The sequence below is a fragment of the Sylvia atricapilla genome, chromosome 29 (assembly GCF_009819655.1).
Source record: "Sylvia atricapilla isolate bSylAtr1 chromosome 29, bSylAtr1.pri, whole genome shotgun sequence".
Classification (NCBI taxonomy): Eukaryota; Metazoa; Chordata; class Aves; order Passeriformes; family Sylviidae; genus Sylvia; species Sylvia atricapilla.
This window is the reverse complement of record NC_089168.1, coordinates 182,966-195,731: the sequence shown is the minus strand read 5'-3', so window position 1 is coordinate 195,731 and position 12,766 is coordinate 182,966. Positions and strand designations below refer to the sequence as shown.

At 59.0% G+C, this 12,766-nt stretch overlaps 3 protein-coding genes across 3 annotated transcripts; all 3 read right to left on the bottom strand.

Moving 5' to 3' along the window:
- Positions 1 to 2,022: 2,022 nt before the first annotated feature.
- Positions 2,023 to 5,758, bottom strand: GPR182 (G protein-coupled receptor 182). The gene is made up of 2 exons (XM_066337457.1): positions 5,684 to 5,758; positions 2,023 to 4,655 (listed from the first exon to the last, which is right to left on the bottom strand). Exon 2 carries the CDS (start codon positions 4,645 to 4,647, stop codon positions 3,553 to 3,555), a length of 1,095 nt encoding a protein of 364 aa, XP_066193554.1. The 5' UTR covers positions 4,648 to 4,655; positions 5,684 to 5,758; the 3' UTR covers positions 2,023 to 3,552.
- A 2,043-nt stretch (positions 5,759 to 7,801) lies between these two features.
- Positions 7,802 to 10,019, bottom strand: LOC136372722 (retinol dehydrogenase 16-like). Its single transcript, XM_066337462.1, has 4 exons — positions 9,208 to 10,019; positions 8,808 to 9,066; positions 8,131 to 8,294; positions 7,802 to 8,050 (listed from the first exon to the last, which is right to left on the bottom strand). Exons 1-4 carry the CDS (start codon positions 9,566 to 9,568, stop codon positions 7,830 to 7,832), a joined length of 1,005 nt encoding a protein of 334 aa, XP_066193559.1. The 5' UTR covers positions 9,569 to 10,019; the 3' UTR covers positions 7,802 to 7,829.
- Positions 10,020 to 10,115: 96 nt separating this feature from the next.
- On the bottom strand, positions 10,116 to 12,161 carry LOC136372723 (retinol dehydrogenase 16-like). The gene is made up of 4 exons (XM_066337463.1): positions 11,649 to 12,161; positions 11,246 to 11,504; positions 10,678 to 10,841; positions 10,116 to 10,513 (listed from the first exon to the last, which is right to left on the bottom strand). The coding sequence occupies exons 1-4, from the start codon at positions 11,962 to 11,964 to the stop codon at positions 10,296 to 10,298; spliced, it is 957 nt and encodes a 318-aa protein (XP_066193560.1). The 5' UTR covers positions 11,965 to 12,161; the 3' UTR covers positions 10,116 to 10,295.
- Between the last annotated feature and the right edge of the window lie 605 nt (positions 12,162 to 12,766).

Here is a 12,766-nt window from a genome sequence, read left to right as displayed (position 1 = left end):
TCCGAGGTTTCTGTCGTGGAATCGTGGGATGGATGAGGCTGGAAGGGACCATCAGGGGTCACCCAGTCCCACCCTCTGCTCGTGCAGGGTCCCCTCGAGTGCAGAACTCAGGGCTGTGCCCAGCTGATGACAGGTTGGGGCCAGGGCTAGGGATGGACACGACCTGCACTGCTCTGGAGGTGGCTGTGAAGGGGGTGAGGGATAGACAAGGCTAGGAGAGCCTTGAGACCCTCCTGGAATGTTGCAGAAGCTGTGGTGAGCTTCAGGGAGGGTCTGCAGCCCTGGATCTCGCTAAGCTGAAAAGCAAAAGCCTTTTGTGCGCATGAACCAAAAAAGAGAAGCTTTTACACCGAAACACCAACAAGGCTCAGCCAGCCCTTGCTCCTGGCCCTGGGAGGGGGAAAGCAGGAGCCCTCTGCTTGCTGCTGGCTCTGATCCAGGGAATTTCTGTTTGCCTGAGTTTAAATGGATCATTCCCACATGGAACATCCCTAAATCAGCAGTGGAGGGGCTGCAGGGATGGGTCTGAACCTGCTGCTGCTAACTCCTGGGGGATGTTTCCCAGAGCGTCAGAGACCTGAGTGCTCCCCCCAGGAGGGTCCTGGGTGTTCCCGAGCCTTCAGGAGTTGGCAAGGTCATCATCCCTGTCCCTGTGTCTGGACAACCTGGCTGGGAGCTCCAGTTCAGCACTGGGAGAGTCAGAGCAGTGGCTCCATACTGGATTTCGTTCCTTCTCTACCACAGTGGGCAAACCTGGCTCTCTCCTGTCCCCACTGCTCTTGGTGACTGTGGGGACACCCACCTACCTCTCCTGGGGCAGCCTGAGGTGTTTGCAAAGTGCTTTGGGATCCTGGGGTAGGAGAGGGAGTTGCAGAGGGGAAATTCTGGCAGTGTCCAGGTCACGGAGCCTCCTGGGGAGCCCGGACAGGGAATTCCCTCTGAGGGCTGTGCTTCGAGCCCAGGCTCACTCCCATCCCCAACACAAAATTCACTTCCCCTGTTCTCAGTGGATCCAGGTCTCTCATCAGAGTAACTGATCAGAAGAAGAAAGAACAAGAGTTGAACTTGCTGTCTAACCTTTTTGTTAAGTTAATCGTAGGTACTGACCTCCTGCTATTTAAGTGTTTACTATCTATTTGCTGTAAAGTTTTGTATATTTTGTAAACTTTTTTTCCCCCTCTCCCCTCCAAATGGTAGATGTCTAAAATCGTTGTACATCGGGTTCTTTTCTACTCCATTGTTCAGCACAAAGTGTGTTTTTTATTTAGAATAATAAAATGGAAAACATTGCCCTCTTGTAGCTGCTTCTTTATGAAACACCTTTGTCCCAGGAACGCCTGGGAAGCAGGTGAGGCCATCCCTGTGTCATGCTGGATTTGTGGTGTGGCCCCAGGATTGGGAATGGCTCAGAGGAACAGGGTGGGACATTCCTGTGGGATACAGGAACAGGAGAGAGCGAGAGGTGCAGCAGCAGGGTGGGAGCAGAGCCCATCCGTTGGGGAATCCCAGGGTTTGTGTGCCTGGATGAGCTTTTCCTGTGCTGCCAGCGCTGTGTTTGCCAGGAACTGGAGCTCCACGGGCTGGGAACTGAGTTCAGCAAAGACAAAGATTTACTGGAGCAGGTCCAGCAGAGGCCAGGCTGGTGTTGAGAGGTCTGAAGTATCTCAGTGATGAGAGACTGTGGGAGCTGCGCTTGATTAGTCTGGAGGAGACAGAGGAGATTCTATCAGTCCATAAAAATATCTCAGTTATCAATATAAATGTCTCATTTGAGAGAGGGGAGTCTCATCAATCCATAATAATACCTCAAAGAGGACTTTTCCTCTTGTGTGACAGGACAAGGAGCAATAAATGGCCATAAATAAAACCACAAGGAGTTCCACCCAGACACGAGGAAGAACTTCCCATAGAGGTGGCAGAACAGAAAAAAAGGGTACCCCAGCCCAGGTCACCTCATGGGTGACAGTTTATTTGAGGCCACTCTGGCCCTGATGTGCATGGACAGAAGTGCAGAGAAATTAAGACAATTAAAAATTAGGTTTATTAGGTGAAATACCAAATTTTACATGATTAAGGATCTTGAATATATTTTTGCCCTGGTGAGTGACTGGTTGTGTATTTATCATCCATTTCTTCACTGGAAATGGGAGGGAATTAGCAAAGGGAAGCTCGGGGAGGATTTGGGATCAGGGAATGAAGGTAGTGGGGTCCTGTGGGTGCAGATCTCAGCCCGGGGGTCTCACAGCCCCTGGGGTTCTGCACTCACAAGTGTGAGGAACAGAGGAAGGGGAACAGCTGAAAAGGGAATTCTGGTGGGGGGGCTGGAGCCTTGCCAGAGTTTCTGTGTAGGATGTGGATTTGGATTGTTCCCTCAGTGCTGTGTCCCGAGATATAGAGGAACGTCCCTGCAGAAGGAACTCTGAGGTATTTAGGGTTTTACCCCATCAAGGACCCCTGGCACTTTCCCAGCCAGCCCCATGATAACCCCGTATCCCTCTTAACCTCTGCTCATGGGTTTCTCCCGAGACATCCTGCTCCCACCCCTTCTGACAGCATCCTGTCCCCAGAACTGCTTATGCTTTGCTTTTCTCACGACGTGCTCCTCGAGCAGCTCAAGGCCTCTGGTAGATTTATGGGCTCCGGTCGCTCTGTCACCTTCGCCCAGCGAGGGCTCGACCTGCTGAGATCAGCATCCAGACAAGGATGGACTTTCTCCGGATGCTGCAGTTCCTTGCACAGCACAAGCCCAGCCCGTGCTCCAGCTGTGAGGTTTTCCACACGTGCCCGTGCTCCCACAGGGACTTTGGTGGAAGGGGAAGGGCTTTTGGAGCCTGATGGAGTTGAGAAATGCACCCAGTGGCCATAAAAACCTGGAGTTAACGGGACGGGGGACCCAAAGTCAGTCTGGATCTGTCCTTCCTGGTCAAACCCAGTTTAGCCACTGCTAATTTACCACTGGGTTTGCAAAATTGCTCTGATCAAATCCAAATGATTCCTCCCCTCAGATCTGTGCCCTGCTCAGCCCCTTGGGCTGCTTTGCCTTCATCTCTCAGAAATCAGGCTGTGGACATGGTGAGGGGAGGTTTGTGTTCCGAAGGGATGATTCCTTCTCTCTCACTCGGGATGGGACTCTCCAGGCAGTGCCGTGCCCGGGGCTGGGGGTCAGGGGCAGTCTGGGGATACAGAAATACCCGTGATGGGGCAGATTGTGCACTCCAACCCCACAGCTTGGGGCAGGATGGGGATCTGATCTTGGGGCTGGGTTGTGTCAGACACTGAGTGGAGTAACAGGCTTTATTATTGCAAGGGTTTCGCTTGTCAAACAGGGAATAAAATTTTCTTTTTATCCTTCCTTTAGGTTGGACACAGCAGCACTTTAGAGGCAAGATGTCCGCAGCTCCCAACTCTCCTCAAACCTGGCACCTCATCCTGCCACGGGAGGTGCCCAGCCAAGAAGGGCTGTGCCCAAACAAACTGTGTCCTCAGCAACGGGAAAACCGACCCCACTGTCCCCAGGGAGCCACCACAACTGGTGGGAGAGTCCAACCCCCCTTAGACCGGGGGGCTGTTGTCCTTTGCGATGACTATGGAGTGCTGCGTGCTGGAGGAGGAGTTTCCAGCACCCTTCTGGCCACTCTGGTCCTTTGGGATGTACTTGACCACGGCCGAGATGAGTTTGCTGCGGAAGTTCTTGCTGAGGAAGTTGTAGAGGATGGGGTTGACGACGCAGTGGAGCAGCGTGAAGCAGTCTATGATGTCGTAGAAGAAGTAGAGGAAGTGGCTGAAGGTGCAGTGCAGGATGATGTGGTTGCCGTCGAGGGTGAGCAGCGTCAACACGACGTGGAAAGGCAGCCAGCTGAGCAGGAAGACGCCGATGTAGGCGTAGATGAGCAGGCAGTGCTTGCGGCTCTCCGGCTTGGTGCGCCGCACGAACCGCGCCGTCAGCACGTTGAACACCGCGAGGATGGGGAAGGGGATGAGGAAGCCCACGATGGTGGTGGCCAAGCTGACCGCCAGCGCCCACTCATCGTAGGTCTCAAAAGGAGCCATGAAGATGCAGATGGGGTCCCCGGTGTTGACCAGCTGCATGTGAGCCACCTCCAGGATGGGGATGGTGGCGGCCAGCACCCAGCTGCAGGCGCAGACCGCCCGGCGCACGCGGTGCTGGTGCCGGTGCCAGAAGTTGGAGGAGCTGGTCAAGGTCACGTAGCGATCCACGCTCAGGCAGGTGAGGAAAAAGATGCTGGCGTACATGTTGGCGAAGTAGAAGTAGTGGGTGAAGCGGCAGAGGAAGCTGCCCCAGAGCCAGGTGTAATCCAGCATCACCTCCAGCATCCAGATGGGCAGCGAGAGCAGCACCCCGAGGTCGGCGATGGCCATGTTGATGATGTAGAGGTTGACCAAGCTCTTGTGGCCCCGTGTCTGCCAGTTGACCCAGATGACGAGGAGGTTCTCCACTAAGCCCACCACGAAGATGACCAGGTAGAGGATGAAGAGAAACACCCGCTTGACGTTCTCATCCAGGCTGAACTCGCAGTAGGTGTAGGTGTGGTTCAGGAGGTAGAACAGCTCGGACAAATTGTGGTAGTCCCCAGACTCGCTCGGGACAGTGTGTGTCTCCGTGGGGACAGTGGTCACCTCAGCCATCCTGGTGGCTGCAGGGAAAGAGAGAGCACTGAGCTGAGCAGCCTGAAACACAGAGTGCTTGTGTGGGGCTCGAAAAGATCCTTCTAGGGGTTTCTAACCCGATTTTTACTCCCATGGTGACTGCCTACATCAACCCTCAAAAGATGCTGTGTCCACCCAGGCGATCCCCTCACATCCCAGGACAAATGCCAGCCACAAACAGCAGTCACATATGTGGTGGCTGTTCCCTGTCCCAGGGCCTGCGACTGGGACACACGCGGGTGCCGGTGACTGTCCCAGAGACTCAGCTCCGGCGGGAAAGGCACCGCTCCCACCGAGCCCTCGGGGTGTGGTCACTCGCCAGCCTCCCTCGCTCTGCCGGAAGCCGTCAGGACGTCCAAGTAGGTGACAAAATTACAAATATCAGGAAAATGCAGTTGACCTGAACATCCTCTTATTGCTCCAAGTGAGAGCTCGGATCCCAGCACAGCTGCGTCCACACAGCGAAGACGCTGCAGACCCCGTCCAGCCTCGTGCCGCTGGAATTATTCAGGAGCAGCCGTCCCCTTGGGAATGCTGTGGGAGTGTGCCCTTCCAGAGGGATCTTCCCGCTTCACTTGGAGCCTGGCAAGCTGGGACTGAGCCACAGCCGAGTGTCCTCCGTGAGAGTGTCATCGCTGTGGCACCCATCCAGGCTGCCACCCACCCGCCCCAAAACCAGGGAGAGGCTGGAGCTGCCACCCCCAGGGATCCTGAACCTCCCGTCCTCCCTGTGCTGCAGGTCCTGAGAGACCGCTGGGACTGAGGACAGACAGACGGAAGACGGGACAGGTGGACGGGAGGGAGGAGAGGTGGACAGGAGAAGGGACAGAGAGATGGCAGAGGGGACAGATGGATGGTAAAGGGGATAGGTGGACAGGAGAAGGGACAGGCAGACAGCACCAGGGACAGACAAACGGGAGTAAGGACAGACGGGTGGGAGAGGGGACACTGGATGGTAAAGGGAACAGAGGGACAGGAGAAGGGACACGAGGGAGGAGGGACGGCGCCGGCTCACCGGAGGGCTGCGCAGGGGCTGCTCGGGAGCGGGGGGATCCTCTCGGCTTGGCAGCTCACGCTCCTGTGGGCGCGGAGCTCGGGTGGGCTTGGTGGCCGCTCGCTGGGCAGGAAATGACCGTCATGGTGCAACATCCTGAGACAGCCCAGGGCGGGTGACATTTCACTGGATTTCCAGCCCTGGGACTTGCCTCCCGTTTGATTTTTGCCGCAGGATGGGGACGGGCACAGGGAGGGCCCGGGCAGGTGTCGGTGTGGAAGCCGCAGGTGCCTGGGGATGGATGGGTGTCCCTGAGTGTCCCCTCCACTGTCACCCCGCTGGGCTCAGAGGCTGGATCCTTCCTGGATCCTTCTGTGGGGAAAATACTTCCCGGGTCTGGGAATCCTGAGGGGTTGGGGTGGGTTATAACAAAGGTGCCCAAACTGTGCCTGATGCCACCTCGATACCAGGATGAGCTCAGGGCACTTTTCAGAGGAAAAGAGCTGAACGCTGAACTCTGCCGGGGCGGCGCTCCCACAGGAGCCGATGGCAGATGGATGTCGCCAGAGAAGCACCTCTGGCCAGGCAGCAATTAATCACAGAGCCGTGATTGCCCCGCGGTCTGGCAGGGGAAGCGAAGGGGCTCAAGCCTTGCCCTGGTGTTCGGGAGGGGGGCTGATAGGCAGAAAAATTTGCCTTGGGTTGCAAGTCCTGCGAAACAATTGCAGGAAATCTCCTTTTTTCCAGCGCAGACAAGACTGCGGGATCAACAATTGGCTCGGAAGGAAGGCATGGGGAGCGGGGAAGCACCAGGGCGCTGATAAGTCGGGGCTCACAACAAACAAGCCCAGAGCTGGTGACCCCGTGTGCAGGTACCAACCCCGGCAGGATCGGCTTCCAAACAGGAACTCGGCAGCTTCGTGCTGGCCCCCGGGCACATTTTGGATCAGCTGGGGCCTTGGGGGTGGTGAGGGGCCGCTCAGCCACTGAGGGGCTGGGCAGCTTCACCTCACCCAAGGGGGAAGCAATGCTCTGCTGGTTCTATTTAACAGGTCAGGGAATTTCCACACCGAGCTCTGGGGCTGAGCAGGATCTGGGAGCCGTCAAAAATTGTCCGGGGGCTACTGAATCTGGTGGGAATAGCGAAGTCTGGGAGCCGGTTTTATTTCCAAACCAGCTGGGTTGAGACAGACGGGGTTGGGACAGACGGCTCAGCCCATCCCTACCGCAACGCCTGGGGCGTCCCAAGGCTCTCAGCACCCCAAATGTGTGCCCAGGAGCCCCCTCAGGGTCTGGAGAGGTGGGCTCCAGGCAGAGGCAGCCCCAAGGATCTGTCGTTCTCCCACTTCTCTCCCCGGCAGCGTCATGAGCCCGATGCTGCCGGAGGGATGCGGGCACAGATGTCCCTCGGCAGGTAGAGCCAAGGCAGGAGCTCCCGGGGACTTGGCACACCGCATCCCGACCCCTGGGGGGACACGCGGGCCCCGAACGCGACCTGCGGGGGCTGCCGCCGACGTTGTGCTTTCTAAGCCAAAGAAAACACTTGGGAGAAGCCTTCCCCTTGGCTGGGGAAGCAGCTCGGCGAGCTGAAGGCAGCTTGTGCAAGGTGCCGGGTTCTCCTCACCCCTCTCGCCCTCCCCATCTCGGGGGTCCCGGTCCAGGGTGGGCTGGCCTCTGCCAGAGCTGGGGGAGAGGGACTGTGTTGGCGCTGCTCTGGTCCCGCAGGCAAACGCACAATCTGAGAAGCCTGCCCCTCAGCTACTGATCGTTAATCAGCTCTTAATTAGCTCGATGAGTGACGCAGGGATCACCGCCCACGAGGCCAGGGGATGGATAAACACCACTTGGCTTTTCCAAGCCGGTTCCCTGGCAGCTCAGCCGAGGCATCCCTGGATGCACCATGCCCAGAGGATGGATAAAACACCGCTCTGCCTTTCCCAGCTCGTTCCCTGACAGCCAAACTGGAGTATCCCGGGATAGGTGGCTGCTCTGGGCACAGGCAGCAGCCAGGATCCTGCCACAAGGACCCTGGGGTGGGACAGGTCACCAGCACCACGGCCAAATGGCCATCAGACACCTCCAAGGCCGCAGTCCCAGCATTACACCAACTTTATTGAACACATTTTCGAGGGCGTGAGACACCCACGGGCCGCTCTGGTGGCCATTGTCAGGGGATGCCGCTGGCCGGGATGGGCAGGAAGAGGCCAAAGATGGTGTCAGACAGCCAGGCCGGGCAGTAGCTGAGGGGCAGGAAGATGAGCCGGGCATCCCAGCCGGCGGCGTAGCGGCTGCGGGGACAGCGGGACAGCAGCGCGTGTGCCATGGCATCGGTGACATGCGACAGGCGGGAGCTGCTCAGGCGGTGCATCAGTGTGGTGCTCTTGGCATCTGGGTGGGCAGAAAGGGGGTCAGCCCGATGGAGGTGGGGTCACCGGGGGGGTGTTGGTGCAGTTTGGGGATGGACTCACATTTATCCAAGTAGTGGCGGCCGTAGGCAGCCTGGGCTTCTGCCGGGAGCCGCTCCCAGAGGCGGAGGAAGCTCTTCACCAGCGGTGCGGGGTCGATCATTCCCGTCCGGAAGCCTCCAGGTTCGATGATGGAGACCTGCACGCCGAAGGGACGGAGCTCCCGCCTGCAAGAGGAGGGCAGAGACCGGGAGAGGGGGAGAGGGAAGGAGGGGAGCAAGGGAGAGCTTGTGACCTCCCGAGGCATCCCATCATGGGCACAGGGAAGCTCCAGGGACTCTCTTGGATCCCAACACATCCCCGGAACTCAGCGTCCCGTGAACCCTTGGGATCCTCCTGAACCTCAGTGCTTCGGCACCACCCCAGACCCCAAAGCATTCCAGGATCCTGGGACCTCCCCAAATCTCAGTACCTCGGGACTCCCCTGAACTCCAGAACCCCAGACCCTGGGACACCCTGAGACCTACCAGACAGGTCCATCACCCCCACCCCAAGATCCCTTTAGTGCTTCGCTCCAGAGCTCCTCAAATCCCTTCCCCTGGTTGCACACCCACGGCTCCAGCCCTGCCCACACTCCCAGCCCACTTGTGGTCAGCGTTTCACAAGTTCTCTGGGGAACGGGGCAAGGCGGAGGCTGCTGGACAAGGACAGGAGAACTCCAGGAGCTGCCACAGCCATACCTGAGGCTGTCAGAGAAGGCCTCCACACCGTACTTGGAGATGCAGTACCCGCCTCCAAAACAGGACACACGGCCCATCACACTGGACACATTGACCACTCGGCCCCGCGCCCGCCGCACCAGCGGCAGGAGGCTCAGTGTCACCTCCACCATCCCCACCAGGTTGACATCCAGCACCTTGACAAAGTCTTCCTTGGTCAGCCACTCGTTGGGGGCACTGGGGGTGGCGATCCCTGCGTTGTTCACCAGTCCCCAGAGCCCTGGAGAGGAGATGGGATGAGCTGAGGCTGTTCCCCAGTCCACGTACCGGTGCCAGCCTCACCTGTGTTGAGTGAGCAAGGTGGAATAAGGGCCCATGAGGTGACAATGGGGTGACAACAGGAGGGGCCACCCCATCCTACCTTGATCACCCACACGCTCCCGGACCCAGACGGTGACATCGGCGATGCTCTTGCTGGAGGTGACGTCCAGCAGGACGGTCTGGAGCCGGTTGGAGGTGGCCGCCCGCAGCTGCGCGGCCCCGGCGTCGGTCAGGCAGGCGGCCAGCACCCGCAGCCCGTGCGCGTCCAGCTGCCGCGCCAGCAGGTTCCCGAAGCCGCTGTCACATCCTGTGATCAGCACGTGCTTCTCCGAGAGCCTCGGCACCGTCTGCCGCTCCCGGTGCCAGCGCCGCAGCAGGAACAGCCCCAGCAGCACCGCGGCCGCGTACAGCCACATCCTCGGCAGCAGGGACAGCCCGTGACAGCCGCACTCAGCCCGCATTTATAGGGCCAGGATTGCGGCAGCACCTGGGTGAATTTTGTCTCCTCTTGGTCTGTAATTTTTGCAACTCCCGGCTTTGCCTTGCACCATTCCGTGTGCCTGGGGCTCTGCTGTGCCCTTAGCAGGTGGATCCCAATGCCTCACGGAGCTGGATTTGGTGGAATCATCCAGATACAGCCAGCAGCACCAACCCTGGACCTTTCCAGACCTTTCCCTCTTACTCAGTGTTGCCAGGGGATAATGTCCCCAAATGTGGTGATGGAGCAGGACAGACCCCCACAAGCAGCTCTGCAGGAGAAGGAGGAAGCAGAGGAGGAGGATTCTATAAGAGGCTGCTTGGCTCTTTGCCTAGAGGGAAATCTGCTCAGGTTGGAACAGGTCTGAGTTTTACTTTATGTGTGTCAATACTTGGGGTGCCAGTCTGGGCAAGTCCCTCAGCAACTTGTCAGGGGCTGGATCCTGCATGCAGCAGGTGCTCAGGGGAGTAGTTAGAGCCTCTACGCACAGCCTTGGTGCCACAGCCTAAGAGTGACACCACGGTCTGCTATGAGGGGATAGGGAGTCTTTATTCAGGACAAACCCATCCGTGAGGAGGGGACAGAGGGTCAGATGTACGTGCAGTTACAAATTCAGAGACCGCAGTGTGGTCCTGGCAGCAGCTGATTCTGGATCCCACCGTGTGTCATCGGATCCCACTCTGGTCCTGGCTGGCTGCTGTATCCCCACCTTAGGCTTTCCCAACGGATTTGGGGTAGAATAAGGTGAACAGGGCGTCGGTGAGGGCTGAGGGCAGGTAGCTGATGGGGAGGTAGAGCAGCTTGGCATCCCAGCCAGCCGAGTAGCGGGTGCGGGGGTGGAGGCTGGTCAGTGCGTGCTCCATGCAGTTAGTGACCAGTGACAGGTTGGAGTTGTTGTACTTATCCATCATCTTGAGCATCTCCACAACTGCAGAGGCAGAAAATGCTGCTGAGACTCTGGAGCCGAGCAGAGCCAAGTGGCTCCATGGGGTGTTGGGGCAGTGGGATCCCCATGGGACCCTCGTGGTCCAAGGGATGTGCCTTGTGTCAGGAGAGAAAGAGGATCACACAGCCTTTGGGAGAGGTACTTACACTGCCTCAAGTAACTCTCCCCATAACTGGCTTTGATTTCCTCTGGAAGCTTCTGCCAGCTGCAATGAAAGTTCTTCTCCAGGTTATCAGTGTTGGTGATCATTGTTTTGAAGTAGCCCGGCTCGATCACACAGACCTTCACCCCAAAGTTGTGCATCTCAAGCCTGGAAGGGATTGAGTCCTGTGGGACATGGGAGCAGCACCAGAGCATCTCTCATGGGATGCAGCCTCATGCCACAGGTGTGGAGCAGAGCCTGAGCACGCCAGCGGACCCTGTGCCAGCCCGGCACACGGCCGAGACAGTGTGTCAGCAAGCATTTGCCAAATCTGGACGGGTTGGGAACAAAGCAAAGCTCAGGACAGCAGGGCCATGTCCAGGAGGATCTTGGACAGGGACAATGTCCATAGGGGAGGCTCCATGCCAGTACAGGAGCTGTTCACACTTCAGCAGAAGAGTCTGACCTGTGCTCACTCACGTTTGCATGAGGATGGAGGTTCACAACTGTGACAGACAAAGTCCAGGAAAACAAACTGGGAAATCAGGATGGAGCCAGTTGAGCAGACTTACCTGAGGCTGTCAGAGAAGGCCTCCACACCGTACTTGGAGATGCAGTACCCACCACCAAAGAAGGACACACGGCCCATCACACTGGACACATTGACCACTCGGCCCCGCGCCCGCCGCACCAGCGGCAGGAGGCTCAGTGTCACCTCCACCATCCCCACCAGGTTGACATCCAGCACCTTGACAAAGTCTTCCTTGGTCAGCCACTCGTTGGGGGCGGTGGGGATGGCGATCCCTGCGTTGTTCACCAGTCCCCAGAGCCCTGGGGGAGACGAGAAAGGATCAGCTGAGGCTGTTCCCCAGTCCACATACCTGTGCCAGCCTCACCTGTGTTGAGTGGGAAAAGTGGAAGAAAGACCCATGAGATGACAATGGGGTGACAACAGGAGGGGCCACCCCATCTTACCTTGATCACCCACACGCTCGCGGACCCAGGCGGTGACATCGGCGATGCTCTTGCTGGAGGTGACGTCCAGCAGGACGGTCTGGAGCCGGTTGGAGGTGGCCGCCCGCAGCTGCGCGGCCCCGGCGTCGGTCAGGCAGGCGGCCAGCACCCGCAGCCCACGCGTGTCCAGCTGCCGCGCCAGCAGGTTCCCGAAGCCGCTGTCACATCCTGTGATCAGCACGTGCTTCTCCGAGAGCCTCGGCACCGTCTGCCGCTCCCGGTGCCAGCGCCGCAGCAGGAACAGCCCCAGCAGCACCGCGGCCGCGTACAGCCACATCCCCGGCACCGGGATGGGGACTGGAAAACCACCAGGACCGGCTTGTCCCGACCTTGGCCTTGCTGTTAATAATTAATTAGCGGACTCCGGGACAACCACCCCGGAGATGCTGCTGGTCTTCCCGGCACTACCGGGATCTGGGATCGGCTCCGCCCCGACTTCTTACGGGACTTGTCCCGCTGCTGCCGCCTGGAGCCCGCTGGGCTGCGGGCAGTGCCCCGGGATGTGTCCCGGGGCTTTGCTCCCGCCGCTCTTGCGGGGAATAGTTAACGGGAGCGAGGCAGCGCCCGGGGGTTCCCGCACTGCTGCGCTGCCCTCCCGGGAAGCCTCCGGACTCTGCGACCACCCAGAAACGCGGGACCCCTCCGGACCTTAGCACCTCAGGGTCTACCGGACCCCGCTCCAGGGACCCGCCCGGACTCCGGGACAGTCCCAGACAGACCCTCCTGGGACCCTCTTGGGTGTCTGGACATACCCTGGACCCCCACGCCCCCGCACTTCTCCGGACCCCCGGCCACCGGGACATCCCGGGACCTCCGCGCTCCCGGACTCCCCCGGGACATTGCAGCACGCCGAAATCCCCTCTAACCTCAGCACCCCGGCTCCCACCCGCCTCGGGACCCCCTCGGATCCCGGCACATCCCCGGATCTCAGCACCCCGCAACCCTCCCGGATCCGAGAACCTCCCCGGATCCCGGGACCGCTCGGACCTCCGCGCTCCAGGACCACCCCCGGACCCCAGACCCCGGCACTCCGCACACCCCGGGGCATCTCCTCCCCTCCATCCCGGCACCGCTCCTGT